This window comes from Xenopus laevis, chromosome 3L, assembly GCF_017654675.1.
Source record: "Xenopus laevis strain J_2021 chromosome 3L, Xenopus_laevis_v10.1, whole genome shotgun sequence".
NCBI lineage: Eukaryota > Metazoa > Chordata > Amphibia > Anura > Pipidae > Xenopus > Xenopus laevis.
The window spans coordinates 72,143,070-72,161,028 of record NC_054375.1 but is presented as its reverse complement, the minus strand read 5'-3'; the positions used below and the strand labels follow the sequence as shown (position 1 = coordinate 72,161,028).

General features: G+C 38.1%; 2 protein-coding genes across 16 annotated transcripts in view; both read left to right on the top strand.

The window, feature by feature from the left end:
* Positions 1-3,117, top strand: part of pnpla8.L (patatin like phospholipase domain containing 8 L homeolog) — a 28,091-nt gene extending 24,974 nt beyond the window's left edge. Inside the window, exon 10 of the mRNA XM_018252535.2 lies at positions 2,672-3,117. Within this exon, the coding sequence (XP_018108024.1) occupies positions 2,672-2,943 (272 nt within the window). The 3' untranslated portion in view covers positions 2,944-3,117. The remainder of the gene's footprint in view (positions 1-2,671) is intronic.
* A 5,037-nt stretch (positions 3,118-8,154) lies between these two features.
* The window catches only part of nrcam.L (neuronal cell adhesion molecule L homeolog), a 130,523-nt gene continuing 120,718 nt past the window's right edge, over positions 8,155-17,959 (top strand). For 3 of the 15 annotated variants that reach the window (XM_041585053.1, XM_041585051.1, XM_041585058.1), the window contains exon 1: positions 8,159-8,464. The gene's annotated coding sequence lies outside the window, so the exon portion shown is untranslated. 15 annotated transcript variants of the gene reach the window in all.

The following is a 17,959-nucleotide window of genomic DNA, read 5'->3' as shown; positions in this document are numbered from 1 at the left end:
TTACTATAATTTATAATTTAAGTTGAACATTATTGAAGTTTATTTCTGATAATAGTTTACAGATTATAGCACACCTGACATCTTTTCTGAATGGTCACTGCCACTCAGTCGGGTGTTTTAAAGCACAATGGTTCTGGCACTGTGGTAGTCAAATAACTACTATTTTCAAATATCAAGAGAAGGAAGAAATTAACTTTAAACAAGCAAACTTGTTACATTGACTGTGTCAGTATTTAGTCTATTCTACCTCTCTGTAAATTGGCAAGTTAAAGGGGTTGTTCACCTTCGAACACTTTTTCCAGTTTAGTTGGTTTTAGATTGTTCACCAGAAATAAAGACTTTTTGCAATTACTTTCCATTATTTGCGATCATTTTCTAATACTGGAGTGTAAAATTTAATGTTTAACCTTCTAAAGGTTCTTCTGGGAGGGGGGGGTTGCCAGCTCTGTAACTGTTCTAAATTGATACATTTAGTTAATACATTTTTCATATTTGTCCCTGCTGAATCCCTGAGTTTTATTAAAGGCAGCTGTTAGAATTGTTGCTACTATTCCAAAGATCTCTGATACATGCATTAACTCAAGTACTCACTAAATGTATCCAATTATAACAGTTCAATGCTCCTGGATCACTGAGCTGCCAGACTGAGACACCAGAGACACAAACATTAAACTTCAATTTTGGAAAAACCATAAAAAATGGAAAGTGATTGGAAAAAGTCTTTATCAGTGGTGAAAACAATCTGAAAACAACTAAACTGAAAAAAGTGTTTGGAAGTTGAACAACCCCTTTAAAAACATGGTAGTTTTGATAAGTAGATGCCGAATCTTAGGTTATTTCGATATACTGCACATATATTTAGCTAATTTGATAAAGAGCTAAGAATGAATGCAGACAAGTGGATTATTGAAACGTTCCACTGCTCATTGTTAGTGTTAGCTTGGCCTGTTGCGATTAAACTTTGTTCCCAGGAAAGTGCAACCTTATGCATGCAGCCTATCGGAATTATAATGCTTTATAGTTCTTTGCTCTCCATAGGAAAGAAGTCATGCAGTGGCTGTACTGTCAATAATACATGTAAAAAGGAATACTAGAGATATACTGATATAAATCAAATATAGTATGTGTATATAACATGTTCAGCATCCTGTTTACTTTATAAGTTTTTAATTCTCTAAAGATATACATATGTCATCCAATTTTTCACATATCCTTAATTGTATTAATGACATTAAGTCTATTTTAAGCTGTTCACTTTTTCCTGTGTTGCTTGTTCAGCAGATACAGGGGTTGATTGTATTTCAGTATTGAGTGTGGACAATATATTATTCAGCTGAAACCTTAGTTGACGCAAATGCTGAACAGGCTTCTTATAATTTTGTTTTGTAGTGTAATTTAGTAGTCCCTGAAGGATAGGTGTGTATTGCAGCATTATTGTCTGACCTATAAAGGATCATCCAAAGTAATGGTTACTGCCCTACTTATTGGTGCCTACTTCTCGAGAGAAATCAGACAAATTAAACTTTTGAATGTAGCAGAGCCAACTGCTATGTTGATAGTGACTCAAAATGGGTAATTATGAGCTTTTGTAAATGTTGCAAGAGAGACCATAAACCATTAAAAGCTATCCTGGGTTTGACTGATTGTAGTCGAGATGATCTTGGGAGTATGAAGTAACTTTAAAAGTGTGTTCTCTTTGATTCAACGGAATTTAAAATGAAATGTTGATGCCTTCTCCAATATAGACTAATGCACATACCAGCTTCTTCCCATTTAGTTTGCATCCACCTCACTTTCAGTTTTAGTATTTTCTTTCCAATTAATGGAAGATGCAGTCATCAGCTACATCTACTTTGAAAATAAACATTAAATATGATCTTCATCTGATAGAAATAAGGACATTTTAAAAATAATCAAGCTACATCATGAAACCTTCTTTCTTCATGCAGGAGTGAGGGTCAAATTTTCATTGACATTCAGATCAAATCAAATACAATGATGTGGGCTCAGTTTGCCTAGACAATGTAGTAGCTAACTGTTAAGGTGGCCATACACAGGCAGATTAAAGCTGCCGATATTGGTTCTTTTAAACCAATTCGGCAGCTTATCTGCCCATGTGTGGGGGCAAGTTTGATTTTTTTTCGGCTAGTTGCTGCAGTCCTGCGACCCGTCGGAGCCTATTCGTAGTATTGTAATCCGATTGTTCGGCCCCAGGGCCGAACGTTCGGATGCATTCGATATTGCCCAGCCGTTAGTGGGCATATCGGGTTAAAATCTGATTTAGAGCGAAACGAGCGGATTTTATAGTGTATGGCTACCTTTACAGGATAACTGAAAGCACAAGATCAGGCACAATGACCTGAGATGCTGCCTACACACCAATATTAACTAAATGTTAACTAAAAAAAAAATTAACTTGTTGGTTCTGGAATAAAAGTGTATGTGGTAGTGTGAATTATTTGTAATGTAAACAGTGTAATTTAGAAATAATCCTTTTAAAACCATTTGTTGCTTTCCTTCCCTATAGTATTTACAAACTCTTTTATTGAGGAGAATCGGCAACAAAATGTAATAGGCCAATTCGTAAGAACTTCAGAAGTCAAGGCTTGAAATAATGCAGTTAATGCAGTGTACATTCATGCTTAATTTTTTTTTTTTTTTATATTAACAGAGGTTCATAAAACACTTGATGCTCTGCTAGAACCCGATACCTATTTTCGTTTCAATCCAGTCATGAATGAAGATATACCACTGGATGAAAGTCGTAAGGAAAAACTTGCTCTACTACAAATGGACAATATGCGATACTTAGATAGGAATGAAGAGAAGCTTAAGAGAGCCGCCCAGGTCTTGTCACAAGACAAAACTATTGTTCAGTCTCTTCATGACTGGATTCAACTAAAAAAAGATATGTATGAAGGATTTCCACTGTCAAAACTGTAATACCTAGTGTGCGATGTTCAGTATTTCTATTCTGAAAGGATTTGTATTCGGACATAATTCCTAGCACTTATTATTTTGCCATTTTTAACTCGTCTAAATGTGTTTTGGTTTTGCCGTAATAAATATAAGGTAAAAGAGATCATTGGACTTTAGTTTACTGTAATTGCTGCTCTTTGAAAGAAAAAACAAAACAAAACTGTATAACACTTCATAACAGTAGATTTGGTAGAAGGGAAAATAAGTATTGAACACATCAACGGTTTTCTCAGTAAATATATTTCTAATGGGGCTATTGACATGAAATTGACACCAGATGTTGGTAACAGCCCAAGTAACCCACACATACAAAGCAATCAAAACAAATAAGTCCATAAATGAATTTGTGTGTAATAAGGTGGAATGACACAGAGACGAAAAGTATTGAACACGTTTACTGAAATGTATTTAATACTTGGTAGTAAAGCCTTTGTTGGTAATGACCGCTTCAAGATGCCTTCTTTATGGAGAAACTAGTCACATGCATTGCTCAGGTGTAATTTTTCCACACAAACTGTCTTCAAATCTTGAAGGTTCCAAGGTGGGGGGGGGCTCTTCTTTGAACTCCGATCTTCAGTTCTTTCTATAGATATTCAAGTCGGATGGTTGACTGGGACCATTCTAGCAGCTTTATTTTCTTCCTCTGAAACCACTTGAGAGTAGGGATGCACCAAATCCAGGATTCGCTTTGGGATTCGGCCTTTTTCAGCAGGATTCGGATTAGGCTGAATCCTTCTGTCTGGCCAAACCGAATCCTAATTTGCATATGCAAATTATGGCAAGGAGGGAAATCACAAGACTTTTTGTCACAAAACAAGGAAGTAAAAAATGTTTCCCCTTCCCACACCTAATTTGCATATTTGCAAATTAGGATTCGGTTTGGTATTCGGCCGAATCTTTCGCAAAGGATTTGGGGGTTTGGCTCAATCCAAAATAGTGGATTCGGTGCATCCCTACTTGAGAGTTTCATTGACTGTGTGTTTAGGATCATTGTTCACCCTCTTTTCATCTTCAGCATCCTGGTAGATGGCAGCAGATTCTTATCAAGTACATTTCTTCATTCATCCTTCCTTCAATTATGTGAAGTCTGCTAGTACCATATGCTGAAAAATCAGCCCCACATCATGATGTTCCCACCTCCAAACTTCACTGTTGGTATGGTGTTTTTGGGGTGATGTGCAGTGCCATTTCTCCTCCAAACATGGTGTGTGCAATAACATCCACAGAATTACATTTTGGTCTCATCTGACCAGACTATATTCTCCCAAAATTCCATTGGCTTGTCCAAATATTGTGCAGCAAACTTTAAAAGAGACTGAATATGCTTTTTCTTCAGCAGTGGAGTCTTTTGCGGTGAACGTGCATAGAGTCCATGTCGTTTGAGTGCATTACTTATTGTTTTCTTTCAAACAACTGTACCTACTAATTCAAGGTCTTTCTGAAGCTCTCTGCAAGTTGTCATTGGCTCTTGGACAACTCTTCTGATTATCCTTTTGACTCCTCTTTTAAAGATCTTGTGAGAAGAAGCTGGTCATGGCTGGTTTAGGGTAAAATCATGTTCCTACCATTTCCGGTGCTCACTGGAACATTCGGAAGCTTAGAAATATGTCTGTAACCGATGCCATCAGTATGTTTTACAACAATAAGGTTGTGAAGGTCTTTAGAGAGCTCTTTGCTTTTACCCATCACAAGATGATGTTTGTGTGATACCTTGGTAATGAGAAACCTTTCTTTATTCCACAAAACTCAATTTCTGGACTTATTTGTTTTGATTTATTTGTGTGTGTGGATTACTTAGGTTGTTACTGACATCTGATGTAAATTTCATGTCAATAGCCCCATTAGAAATATATTTGCTTAGAAAAACATTGACATGTTCAATACTTATTTTAACTGCTGTATGTATATGTTCTGTTTATCACATCTGATGTATATATAACTGTATATTGTGAGTATTTTCTTGACTATTGGGTAACTGAACAATTTCTCTCTCTAGCTTTCTACATGATAATTTATTAAAACTTTCCTGTTGATTTATGCCTGCTGCACCTCTGCCCGGTTATCAAGCACAGTGTTGTTTGTTTTTAACTCCGTCCGTACTGATAAAACTAATAACGTGAGATAAGAAGGGTCTGCAACTCTTTTAAAAGCCGTGCAAAAATTCCCAGCTTTGTTCTGGAAACTTTGAATAAAAAAATGCTGGTTATGTATTTACAGGGATGAGAGCCAGTTTCTGCAGGTGAAAAATTGTGTGTGTTACAATTGGAAGGCGAATATACAAATAAAAATAAACACATATAAATTATTCACATAAAATGTGTTGCCTAATATTTTAGAAAACCGAATACATTACTGAAATGTGAATGAATAGTGTGTTCTTAAGCATTTTTGAAACTTTTTAAATCCAAAATTTCTCCAGCCTATGCATTATTAAAAATGAAATTGTGACATTTTTTCTCACAGTGTGATATATGTTAACTGCATTGTGTCTTTGCATCTTGAGTAATATTTATTATACATGACATCATACCAATATACAGAGATTATTAATAACACTGTGATTAAGCCTCCCATCATACTTTATTTATATAGCACCAGGAGTTACACAGCGTTTTACAAACAGGGGTTACAGAATACAACACAATGATTAGACAGCCTTACATTTTAAAGGGATGAACAATAGAGATCATTGGGGCAGATTTATCAACACTGGGCAAATTTGCCCATGGGCAGTTACCTATAGCAACCAATCAGTGATTAGCTTTTTAAAGCCAACTGCAAGTAGCACAATGAATGCAACAATCTGATTGGTTGCCAGTTTTTTAAAGCCAACTGCAAGTAGAACAATGAATGCAGCAATCCCAGTTTTGATAAATGACCCACATTGAGTCTTGGGAAAGTATTGCTTTGATTCTGATCCTAAAGAATACGAATATAGCTGTATTTTCACTATAGTTAGTGAGGCAAAACAGTCTTACTGGGTTTATTTAAAATGTTAATAATTTTTTAATACACTTAAGGGGTTATTTACTAAACTCTGAATTTATCTCATTATATTATCAAAAAAAACCCAGACCAAACTCCCATGCCTGATTTGACTTTATTTATTAATAAAAAACTCAAATTAATCGGATTGGGGAAAAAACTGATAAAATCGAGCAAAAAACTGAATTGTCTTGTTTTTTCTGACTTTTTTCCCGAATCGCTCAAATTGTTTTGGGGGGTTTTGCCCAATTTTCGGCTAAATCCAGCGCAAACCACGATAACTTCAAATTGAGATTGGTGCCTCTCCCATTGACTTATACAGGACTTTGCCAGGTCCTGTATAAGAAATGGCTGATTTTCGGATTCAGACTTTTTTGCAGCAAAAAATTCTAGGTTTTTTTTCCACAGAAAAAGTTTTTGCCTCAAAAAAAAAAGCCCTACCAGATACATTTAAGGTTTAGTAAATAACACCCTTAAAGTATGGTAAGCAAAATTATGAAAAGACCCATAATCCAGAAAATTCCACATACTGAACATTCTGTTGAACAGGTCCCATACCTGTACCTAGAATTAATATAACTGCTGTATTCAGTTTTAGCTGGGATTGTAAGGTAGATGTTTAGAAGTTGATACTGTTTTACATCCCAATAGATTATTTTTGGGACTATGTTAGGACCTATAGGAATATGATTTAGATTTCCACAGTGCAATGTGAGTCAGGTTGTTTCAGGCTAGAAGGGGACCCCAGTGTCAAGGGTCAGGGAAAGTCAGAAGACAAATTTATTGGCACAGATAAGCAGGGGAATCCAGGGTGGCTGTTAATGATGTAGTGCTGGGACAGTGACTTTTACACAGTGTAAATGGGAGATAAAGAGCTCATAGATTCCCCAAAACAACCATATAATCTAGGGCTAGGCTGTAAACAGCAGGGGATATAGAGGTTCTGCTTGCACACTGTCTGTGCTATTCTTTAGTTCTGAAATTGTCTTATTGGAAGCTGCCACACTGGTTCCTGTGTTATCTCTATGTATCAAATATTTCCCAAAGACATCAGTGAAGTGACAAATTCAAATTGTTTTGAAAAACAGTTCTTGGCTGTATGAATACATTACCTTTGAACATTAAATCTGTCAATAACAGGTTACTGAAATTGTTACTGAAATGTCCTGACATTATATTTGATCTCTTGAACTGAACAGCCAGAAAAAGATACAACATTTCTGAAAATTAAAATAAAAAGCTCTTGGCAGAGAGTCCAGAACATGAGGCACCTGCACTTTGATATATTTGAGATAACCAAAGATACAACTGTAACTATTTAGAATAAGCATGTCTCTTGGGTGAAGTGAGAGTCACAATTCACCTTTAGTGATGGGCGAATTTATTCGCCAGGCGCGAATTTCCCCGTTTCGCCACTGGCGAATAGATTCGCAAATTTGGTGCGAAAATTCACCGGCGCCGGAAAATTTGACGCCATCGACGGTTTCAACGGTTTTTTTTAGACGCTGGTGACGGTACCGACGCCAGTGCCCATTTAGACACCGGTGACAATAAATGGACGCCCATTGTCTTTAATGGGCGCCTGGCGTCAACTTTGATGCCAGCATCAAAATTGCCGTTTCGCGTTTTTTTTGCCAACGTTTTTTTTTTACACTGGTGACGGTACCGACGCCAGTGCCCATTTAGATACCGGCGACAATAAATGGACGCCCATTGACTTTAATGGGCGCCTGGCGTCAACTTTGATGCCGGCGTCAAAATCGCCGTTTCGTGATTTTTTTTTGCCAGTTTCGCAAATTTTGCAGGAAGTTTGCACATAACACATAACATATAAAACATTGCCTTGAAACTCCCAGAAATGTGTCCAAATTTTACATAACCTGACAAATTTTGTAATATGGACATGGTATTCAGGGGGTGTGGCCATAAAATAGGCGTGTCAAAAATGACCTTTTTTGAGAAGTTGGGAGGCAGGCAAGGACTGTGGGTTCTGGCAAATGCCTTATGGGCCGCTGTAAGATGCCATAGATAGTCACTATTTATTGGGCTGCTGCTGGGGCATGTTTGGCCCTCTTTGTACGGTAATGCCAGGGCCTATTTTAAATCCCAGTCCAGACCTGTTGGAAGGTATGTAGTAAGCATCTTATATTGAAGATTCTTTGGCCACACTATTAGCACTGCGTTACCTGCACCTGTGTAAGAGCGCAGAAGTGTGTGCCCAATAAGAAGACGCGCAGATAGACAGGCAGCAGCAGCCACTCGAGTGTGACGAACGCGCCTCTGGCCTGGCACGCGCGTTACTGATCCCTTGGGCAGCGGGAGGAGGGAGGTGAGGGCTGGAGTCGGCGGCGCGCTCGGTGCGGAGGATGCTGCTGCTGGAAGTCAGGCTACAGAGAGACGCGATTGCTTGTGTGTGTGACTGAGAGACAAGCGATACCCACAGCCTTCATATTCTGCTATCCGAGCCGGGCACTGGGGCGCTCTGAGTGCAGCCATAGAGGTAAGGGGATTGTCGGGATTTGTAGGCGGCTGCATACACCTGTCTGCAGTGAGTGTAGGGTGGGAGGGAGCTGAGCTGTCACTGGCACTGACAATCCTATAGGAGACAAGCGCTGCAGGGCAACAGATGTATTATGCACACGGGCTCTAATCGCTTTAGTGCTTGTGCTCAGCCCACTGCTACATCTCATGCCCCCACATTCCTGCATTGTGCCTTATGGAACCCACACGGACTGCGTCTCCCCAACTGCTGCTGGGCAGACATGACCACAACTGGGGCTCCTACTAATGGAAACCTTTCTGGCTTCCTTGAGGGGAGGCCATCGTGATGTTAGGATAAGGCTGGGCTTGTTCAGTAAGCTTCTTTGCGCATCCCTGTGATCTGGATCAGGGATGGCCAGGCAAGCTAGTAGTTACTGTAGCAGAAAACCAGCATCTAACAGCATCTTTCACCTTCAGCAGTCCAGCTGGCCTGGGAGCTGTAGTTCTTGAGCAGCTGATGTTGCCTGACATTATAGGCACTGTGCTGGCATACATCTCCAGTGTCTACAACATTCATTTTAGCGTGATCTAATTTTTAAGGTAGGAACTCATTCCAGGCCCTTATATTTATAGGAGTGGTTCCTGTGCTTTTCCCAAATAAGTTTCAGTTAAAACTTGAGTGTGGATTTGGAGCACATTTGATCTTTGGTATTTGATCACTAGTGAAGTCAATGAAAGATTTTGTGCACCAGGATAGGATGGAAGGAGAACAGCCTGTCTCTTTAATGGGTGTGTCTGAATGCACCAAGTGCTACTACTGATGCTTGCTGCATATGTGCCTCCGCGTCTTACAAAGTACCGCTATGCAGATTCATGGACACTACACAGCAGCAGGGAAGCTGACTCATGATGCTGGGAGATGTAATGCAGGGGATAATCAATGTGTCATAATAGCTCTACAGGTGATGGCTGTGAAAACAGGCCACTATAAAAGCTGTATCTCAGTAAAATGTTGTTTTGCTCTGGTTACTGTATCTTCATTCACCCCATTGGTGTTTCTGCTGCCTTTAGGTCTTGTTAACTGACGTTTATGTATACTGCAGTGCTGCTTTAATGCTCTGCTGGGCTCAGGGTAAACATATTACTGGTGGGACCGTACGGCCCCCAACAAATTGTGACAATACCGTCTTAAGCCATTGTTATACTTGCATGTTTTTTCATTAAACGCATAACTTAATCAATGATCCACAATGATTTCCTTTCAGAATCAGTACTGTTTGAGTACATCATTATTATCATTATATATTCACCTAGACATACCCACAACCACTATCCTCCTATGAATATAAAAAGTCACATGGATGTTTAACAGTTATTGAGATCTATACCTTGTTTTGGGGGGGAGGGGTAATTTTTAATTGGTTTCAATTTTTTTCTAGTGTTTTATTTTCTAAGTCTCTCTCAAACTTGGCAGTACAATCAAAATTATTCTTACCATTACTTATGTTTGTTTCTAGACCTCCCCCATTCATTATCCAGCTAGTCATTCCAACCGGACCTGTAACTATGGTCTGTTAGCAACAAGCAGATAGTTGTTAATACTCTGGACCAGAGCTCTGCAGAATAAAAAGTGTTATCATTACAAAGACCAACAAAACAAAAAAGACAGACCACTTCCTCCTCATTATCATTCATTTGCATAGCAGCCACAATGTACACATTGCTTTACAATAAATGTTGCATTAAAATAGTAGTATCTGCCTCATGCTAAAATGCCATTATAAATATATTGTATAGGGTATTTACCAGGTGTTTTGAAACTCAACTGTCCGGCAGTGTTTGTATGTGAGTTACCCACATGGGAACTTAGCAATGTAATCACAAGTAGCAGCATCACAAACTCCCAAACTTGTGTCATCTGTACAAAAATAGAGCAAGAAGGGTCAACTTTGTAGTAACCAGCATTTATGATGCAGATACCTGCAGTCTTATTATAGCATATCCATAGGCCCTGTGTTTTTTTTTTGCAAACTGAATACCTGTTATTATGCACAACAACACCCCTAAAACTTCCTTGTGTGCAGGGCCGGATTTACATAGAGGGCACCCATAGGCCCGCTGTAGTTCGTCGCCCCTGTCCCCTTCCTTAAATTTGCTCAAACTTTCATCATCAAGACCAGAGCAATAGGGACTGGCACACGGGAGATTTCAAAAACCTATTGTATCTGATGCTCATCCCCAGTGTTTCTGAACCAACATGGCTGTGGTTGGGCAGCATGCCGCCCCTAAAATCCCGCCACCCTAGGCCCGGGCCTTGGTGGCCTCTCCACAAATCCGGGCCTGCATGTGTGCCATCTATATGACTTCATGGCCGTTAAATGGAACCCTCTGTCCAAAAGCTTCGGGTAGACAGAGGCTACAACACATTGAACTGCAACAGACCCACATAATCTGATTTATATGCACAGTGTGAACAGATGAATACAGTTTTCATATACTTGAATGCTGATGGACTAGGGCTAGCAAAAAGTATCAATTGTGAATGATGCCTTGATTTTGTATATGAAGCATTATTAACTAATTTGATTACCCTGGGTTGGATGAAAAGGGTGTGCATTTCTACACTTCGGCTAGGGTTGGCATTTCCTTTGCATTAACAGAGAGAAATATTGCATTCAGACTTGGAATACTTAATTCAATGAAACTCGCACATTAAATTTTTATTCACCAGTCCTACTTAGCAAGGCTAAGGATAATTATTATTTATTGAAAGTTTTAAGTTGGCCTACAGATTGGGGACCATAAACATTTCTTTAGGTGCCACATCCAGCCCTGTGTACCTATAGCTGGATATCACTGTTTAAGGCAATGCCAAGTCCTGCAGTTGCCAAGGTAAGACATGAGAAGAAGTAGCATTTTCAATATTGTTGCACAGTAGTCACAAAGCATGTAATGGGGTGTTGCAATATGTAGCATTTTCTTTAGATGCACACAACTGGACTCTATGGAGTACCAAGGGGCAGATTTACAAAGGATTAGGTTTGTGCAAAATTACTGCAGAAAATGCAAGTGGGTTTCTGAACTTACTCTTGTTTTCTGCAATTAATTGCGCTGGCATGCTTCCAAATCGATTTTTTAAAAAAACTTGTGGCTTTTTTCCTCACAATCTGTTTTTTTGGCAAAAATAAAAAAACCTGGCAAGCTTTTTAATATTGACAACCCCCTCCCCCCCGCTTATATTTTTTTTGTAATAGTTTAAGGTTTGTAAATCTGCTCGTGGGTGCATTGCACTGCTTGTAGCCAAATCACAACCTTACCTTTTGTTGCCAAATATTCTATATGTTGATGATGTAACTGGCAGGGAACAGCAACATTCATGGATACTATTTAATGAAGACTACTTGAATTTATTTGTTACTTTCTAACATTTATAATTAGTAGTATTTCCTAACAGGGCGTTAATCATGAGATACTTACAGTCCGTTATATGAATTACAAATGTACCCCCTCTGCCTATTGATCGATTAACACTTCCCACATCCCATGTAGGCTTTGTGAGTGTAGCAACGCTTTTTACTCACGGAGCGTCAATGGCGGAGCTCGTCCGGACCGATACACCTTCCTGCTAGGTCGCAGCTCTCGCGATAAGCCGGTCACTCCACACCGGCTAATGCTTCCAATCCGAAAAATACAAGTCGCTGTCAAGCGCTGACCAAGTATTCAGGAATCCAGTTCAATTATCATCAAATATAGGCTTTTATTCGCACAATTAAAAGGAGTTACAGTGGGGGGTGTGCAATTCTAACGCGTTTCATGCCCCATAGCTGGGCACTTCATCAGAGAAAGCCTATATTTGATGATAATTGAACTGGATTCCTGAATACTTGGTCAGCGCTTGACAGCGACTTGTATTTGTGAGTGTAGCAACATGCTCTTTCATTTAGGGCCATATCTATATAAAACTTCACCATATAGTTTGAGGTAATAGAAATGCCTATTTATTCATAGCAAAATAGGTTCTAGTACAATATATTTAAATGTATATAATTTATTTTATACCATATATATTTATTTTTTCCACTCATTTTTCTAAAGACTTTTGACAGTTTTCAAAATGAAACATTTTGTCAAAATATGGAGTTTGAAAGAATTTAAACAAATTCAACCCTTATTCCGATTTACATAACTCTAACAATCATGTCAATTTGAAGAGAAAGCAATGTGAATACACACAATGTATTTATACATGGTTCCTTTACTGCTCTTTAGTCAATACCCAAGTATTCATTCTTTCTGAATGAAGGATTTTAATTCATGGAAGCCTAAAAGAAACTTGGTCATAAATATTAATTGTGGGTTATGGAAATATGACTGCATTAATTCACCTTTAGCTGTCTAACCAGCCTTGAAGAGAGAGGGCAGCCACTAATATGCACATATTTCTTACCTGCATTTGCACACATTTCACCAGTTAGAGTAGATGAGTAATAACATGCTGAGTAGTTACATCTAGCATTTATAATTATAAAAAATTGTAGTTACTAAGTTGCTACCTAGTTATATTATGTGCCCATTAGTGTTCATTAAATTAATTTGATTATAAGAATAAATTTGAGTAGTACTTGAGAAATACTTTTTATCAATTTACTTGTATTCCATTTTCCTATTGGGTTCCCTATGCTGTTCTGCATCATTGAATTTCTGCTCCTGTTTTATTTGTATCAATGTTCATTCCTGGTCCCATACATGCCTGAGATTTGCAGGATCATTCCTTTTATACATTGGTTCTGTCACATTGAACTGCATCCGTTCTCTTATTAATAAAATGTTCTGTGCTGCTACAGCCTTGGGCCAAAGCTGCTATCTCAGGTGATGTGTTAGTAATCTGACAGAACTAGGAAGAGATGCTTGCTTTCAGTCTAGACTCTATTCTTGCTTTATATTGTACTTTGTGATCTGTGAATGCAGCTTGATAGCAATATATATACATTTATGGTTACTTTTTAGATTTATCTATACTGCTGGTTTATTATAAAGCCAATGTTTCTGTCACCACTATGCGATATCATCAGAGACATTCGTTTGTTTGTACTAATGTCTCTGGAAAATGTCACATACTGGTAATATCATTTAATAAATGCAGTTTAATAAAATAAAGGGTGGGGATTATAACGTATCACTTTGGCCTTGGTTGAGTATGTTCCTTTTATAAAATCTCATCCACAGCTGTTTTCTATCAAGATACCAATTTTTTCCCTTTTATTCCAGTGTCTTCAAGAAGGATCATACCTAGGGTTGCCACCTTTCGTCCTGACTTACTCCGGGGCAGGAAGGTGGGACTGTGACATATTGGGAGGTGGGACCATTATGTAATCGGGCGGGACCTGATGTAGCAGGGGCGGGATGTGACATCAGGGGCAGGGCTATGACTCAGCGATTGGCTGATCTCCGCATCAATCTCAGGGAATCCTGCCTGTTTTTTTTTAATTTGGAAAACCAGGTAGGCAGTTTTCACCCGGGAGTCAAAACCGGACAGGTGGCAACCCTAATCATACCTGCTAAACAAATTTTTTTCCAGCAGATGGTTTAAGGTTATTAAAAGTCTTATCCAAATGGCATATACATATTGTCCATTTACATATTCCACCTTGTGATGTTCTGTGTGTCACTCTGATCACCTGACAGGAATACAGGTTCTCATTGTAGGTCCTACAAGTTTAGGAGGCATTCCTCTATCAATTCATTGGCTAATGTTACCTAGCCTGTGACTTGGGGGGCATGATTAGAGATAAATATCACAGGTGATGTCTGTGATAACCCATTGCAGATTGTTGCAAAACTGGAAGAATGTACACAGAGAGTGCAGGGTAGAAGTCAGCTTTATAAATGGGTTTTCCTGTGTCCGTAACCTTTCTCATTACTCCAACCATTGCTAAGCTGCTAATGCATATTAAAATGAACATTTAACATTTTCACAGGAATGGATGGAATAACATTACAATGTCCACCATAGCAACCAATCTGCAATTAGATTTGAGCAGTCATCTACAAGTTAGAAAAACCCCCCCAAAGATCTGATATATGAAGATATATATTTTATATCAATTATTGTTCTACATATGGTATCATGTATGTGATATAAATTTTGTAAAAAACTGGAGTATTCAGTGATATAGTTTCCTTTTATGTTTACGAGCATCAACGGCATTGGCAAAATATGAAAACGTTTCTAGTGATCAAATTTAGTAATCCCTGACAGTCTTTATAAAATCTTATTAAACCTCTGTTATTAATTTATTGTCTATAATGTATTATTGAACACCGTTTAGTTCCCAATAGCAACCCACTGGGTAGTTCATTTTCTGTTTTATGTTGAGACCTAATTGCTGATTATTGCTCATGGCAACTACACTTGTGCAATTTAGCACCTATGTTTGTAAATTAGCCCCATCTCTTAATTTGCTGTAATGTATACCATAATGTATGTATATTACTGATTTGGCCATTCGGGTTTCTAATTTCTTGATTGAGATCTCTGTTGTCCATGTAGGATAAACATCTCATGGCTTTGACGGTAATGTAAAGGAACCAATAAATATAGATTGATTTCAGCACGGTCAGGCTTTTCATCATTTATGATCTTATTTAGTCATTTTTTACTTCTTACTTTCCAGTGCAAATTAAACTAAAGTTTTTCTGCCATCCACTGCTTTCTTACAAACGCAAAGGAAAATAAGCATGTTGACTTTTTTTGTTATGTCCAGTATTTTTTGTGCCTTGTTCAATGTCATCACACCTTATTTTAATTTTACCATGTATTTGAATAATTTTTTCCTATATCCTATATTCCTATATCTGTAACTCGTTATGAACAAAGGGACTCCTGACCAAAAGCTAGGCCTCCAAGGGGAACTTGCCCATCATTTTCCAAACAACACTTTAGAATTGCCAGTTAAATGATGTACCTTGTAAAAGAATTCTTGTTGTCTAGAAATTGCCACTTAGAAAACACTGCATGCCCCTAATATTTAATCACTGTGTCTCAACTGGACTTTCTTTTACAGTATATACACCTTTCATTGGTACTGGTAAACACAGTACTTAGGGCAGTGGCTGACGGGAAGATTTGTCACCCATGATTATTTATGCACGACTGTGGGCACATATCTCCAGAAATTTAGTCTCAATTGGAAATAACTGAAACAGCTGGTGGTAAAACAAACATATTTTGAAGTCGCCCGAGGCAACCCGAGACAACTTCAGGCGACTTCAGAAGAACGAAGTTATGAGTTGGTTTTACTGCCGGCGATTTCAGTTATTTCCAATGGAGATTCATTTTCAGATTTGTCGCCCACGGTTGTGCATTTTTATCACGGGCAACAAATCTCCCTATCAGCCACTGCCCTTGGTACAGCTGTAGGATTTATTCTCCAGAATGCTCAGGACCTGGGGATTTCTGAATAAGGGATCTTTCCATTTGGATCTCCATCTGCAAAAAATCATTAAAACAATAATTTCAAATCATTTAATAAACCCAGCAGTGTTGTTTTGCTACCAGTATGGATTCCAGCAGATTAGTTACCATCAAGTACAAGGTACTGTTTTATTATTATAGAGAAAAAGGAAATTATTTTTAATCATTAGAATTATTTGCTTAAAATAGAACTCCATAGACTCTATATTCAGAGCTTTCTGCATAACAGGTTTCCGTTTTAGGTATCCCATACCTGTAATGGGAAGTAGTGTAGCCATTCATTTAAACACTGGAATGTGAGGGCCAATGAGATCAGAGTGAAGAATATTAGATGCACTTGGCTGTTCCCTTTGTAAAAGTTTACTAAGAAACAGATGAATGTAGTGTTAACTACTAATGTAAGACAAGACATTCAATTGCCTTTTTAATCAAAAGTTCAGAGCCTTTAACAAACTTTCTGCTAACCTTTAAATTGTTATATGCTATATGGATGCCAGCACATGCACTTGGCTAATCTTACTAAAGGCTTCTAATGGAAAGATTTGCATGTAAATGCATCCACCGTCTCTAATTTGTAAAGAAAAGGCCAGCTAGAGAGTACAAAAGGTTGCCAGTGAAAATAAAAACAAGATTCCGTTTTGTATTCTCTGCAGAAGCTGTTTCAGTTAAAGTGCACTAGGGAAGTCTGTTGGGCAGATCCATTATATCCCTACATCTATATATAGAGTTCCATTCCTCCTGAGCTAGATCATTTTCATGAAACCTTTTAAACGGCAGAATAACATTAAAGCTTTCAAATTCTAATTACAAAGCCATTTTCTGCAAGGAGACTTGGTATCACTTTAAATGAAACATTATTTGTCTCATACATTTCAAAGAGAAGGCTGGAAACTCTTTCAAAAAATTATTTTGATGTAAAAAGTTTTTTTTAAAAAAAGGATCAAGCAATTTTATGTTCAAAGTTCATAGAGGAGCTATCAAAAAAAGCTGTGATCCATGGATTTTCATCTCAATAGGGAGAAATTATGTGTTTCACATTACGCTTTATACATTTAATTTTTTCCTTTCAAACTTTTTTTTTTATTATAGCTAAATGCTTTTTTCTCTCAGACTTGTGTCTAGTAGTGTAGGTCTGGGTCAGACTGCATGCTTTGAAAAAGTGCTTGATTCATGTGGAGAAAGCTTTGGAATTAAGACCATAGTCAGAGCGCGCTAAGGGAATACTGTGGGAGGTTATTGGGATGTATGAAAGATGTAATGGATTTGAAATTGTTGTCAGTGGGCTAAGTATTCAAACAATGCAGCATACATCATTTTTCCCAGTCTTTATTTTAGTATTGCTGATTGAAAACCAGAGATGCACTGCTAATTTGGGCTTGGCATGTAGCTCAGCAATGCTGTAAAGGACCCAAAAAGCAATGATAAGTGCACTCCTATCCAAGTTACAGGATCATAAACCTGGAGTTGGCAAGAAGGAACACATATAAAGCCATTATTTCTGCTCCTTCTGAAATCCCTGCCATGTTTCACATTTTTCTAAACACCAGATGAAAACCTTAGAACTTGTCAGTGTTTTCTGTAAGGTAGGCTCAAGCTGGTGCCCGGCTTTATGCGAGTCCCTTAAAGGCTGGATAAGCCTTTTCACTTATTTACCTCCAAAGAAAAGAGCCAGAGAAAAAGAGCGAACAAAGAAGGTCTGTTATGCATGTCCCACTTGCTGGGCTGTTGTCTTTTTCCTTTCACTGGAGGAAGGGTAGAGCAGGGTCAGAGTTGAAGAACACTGAAAAGAGACTCAAGCTTGACTGTCGAAATGTGAATTATATAGTCTAAGTGCTTGTGTGATCTATGGAAGTTTTAGGTCTGTGAGGTGACAGATGGCAGCACAGCATGTACAAGAGACCAGGACTGATGCTTGGAACTGAAATGGGTTTATAGAAAATCTGCTTGCAAATGCTTCCATTTCTTATCTGACAAACTGGGTAGGAAAAAATATTCATATAAGGAGGCCAAAAAAAACCCCATTAAACACTAGCTAAAGAC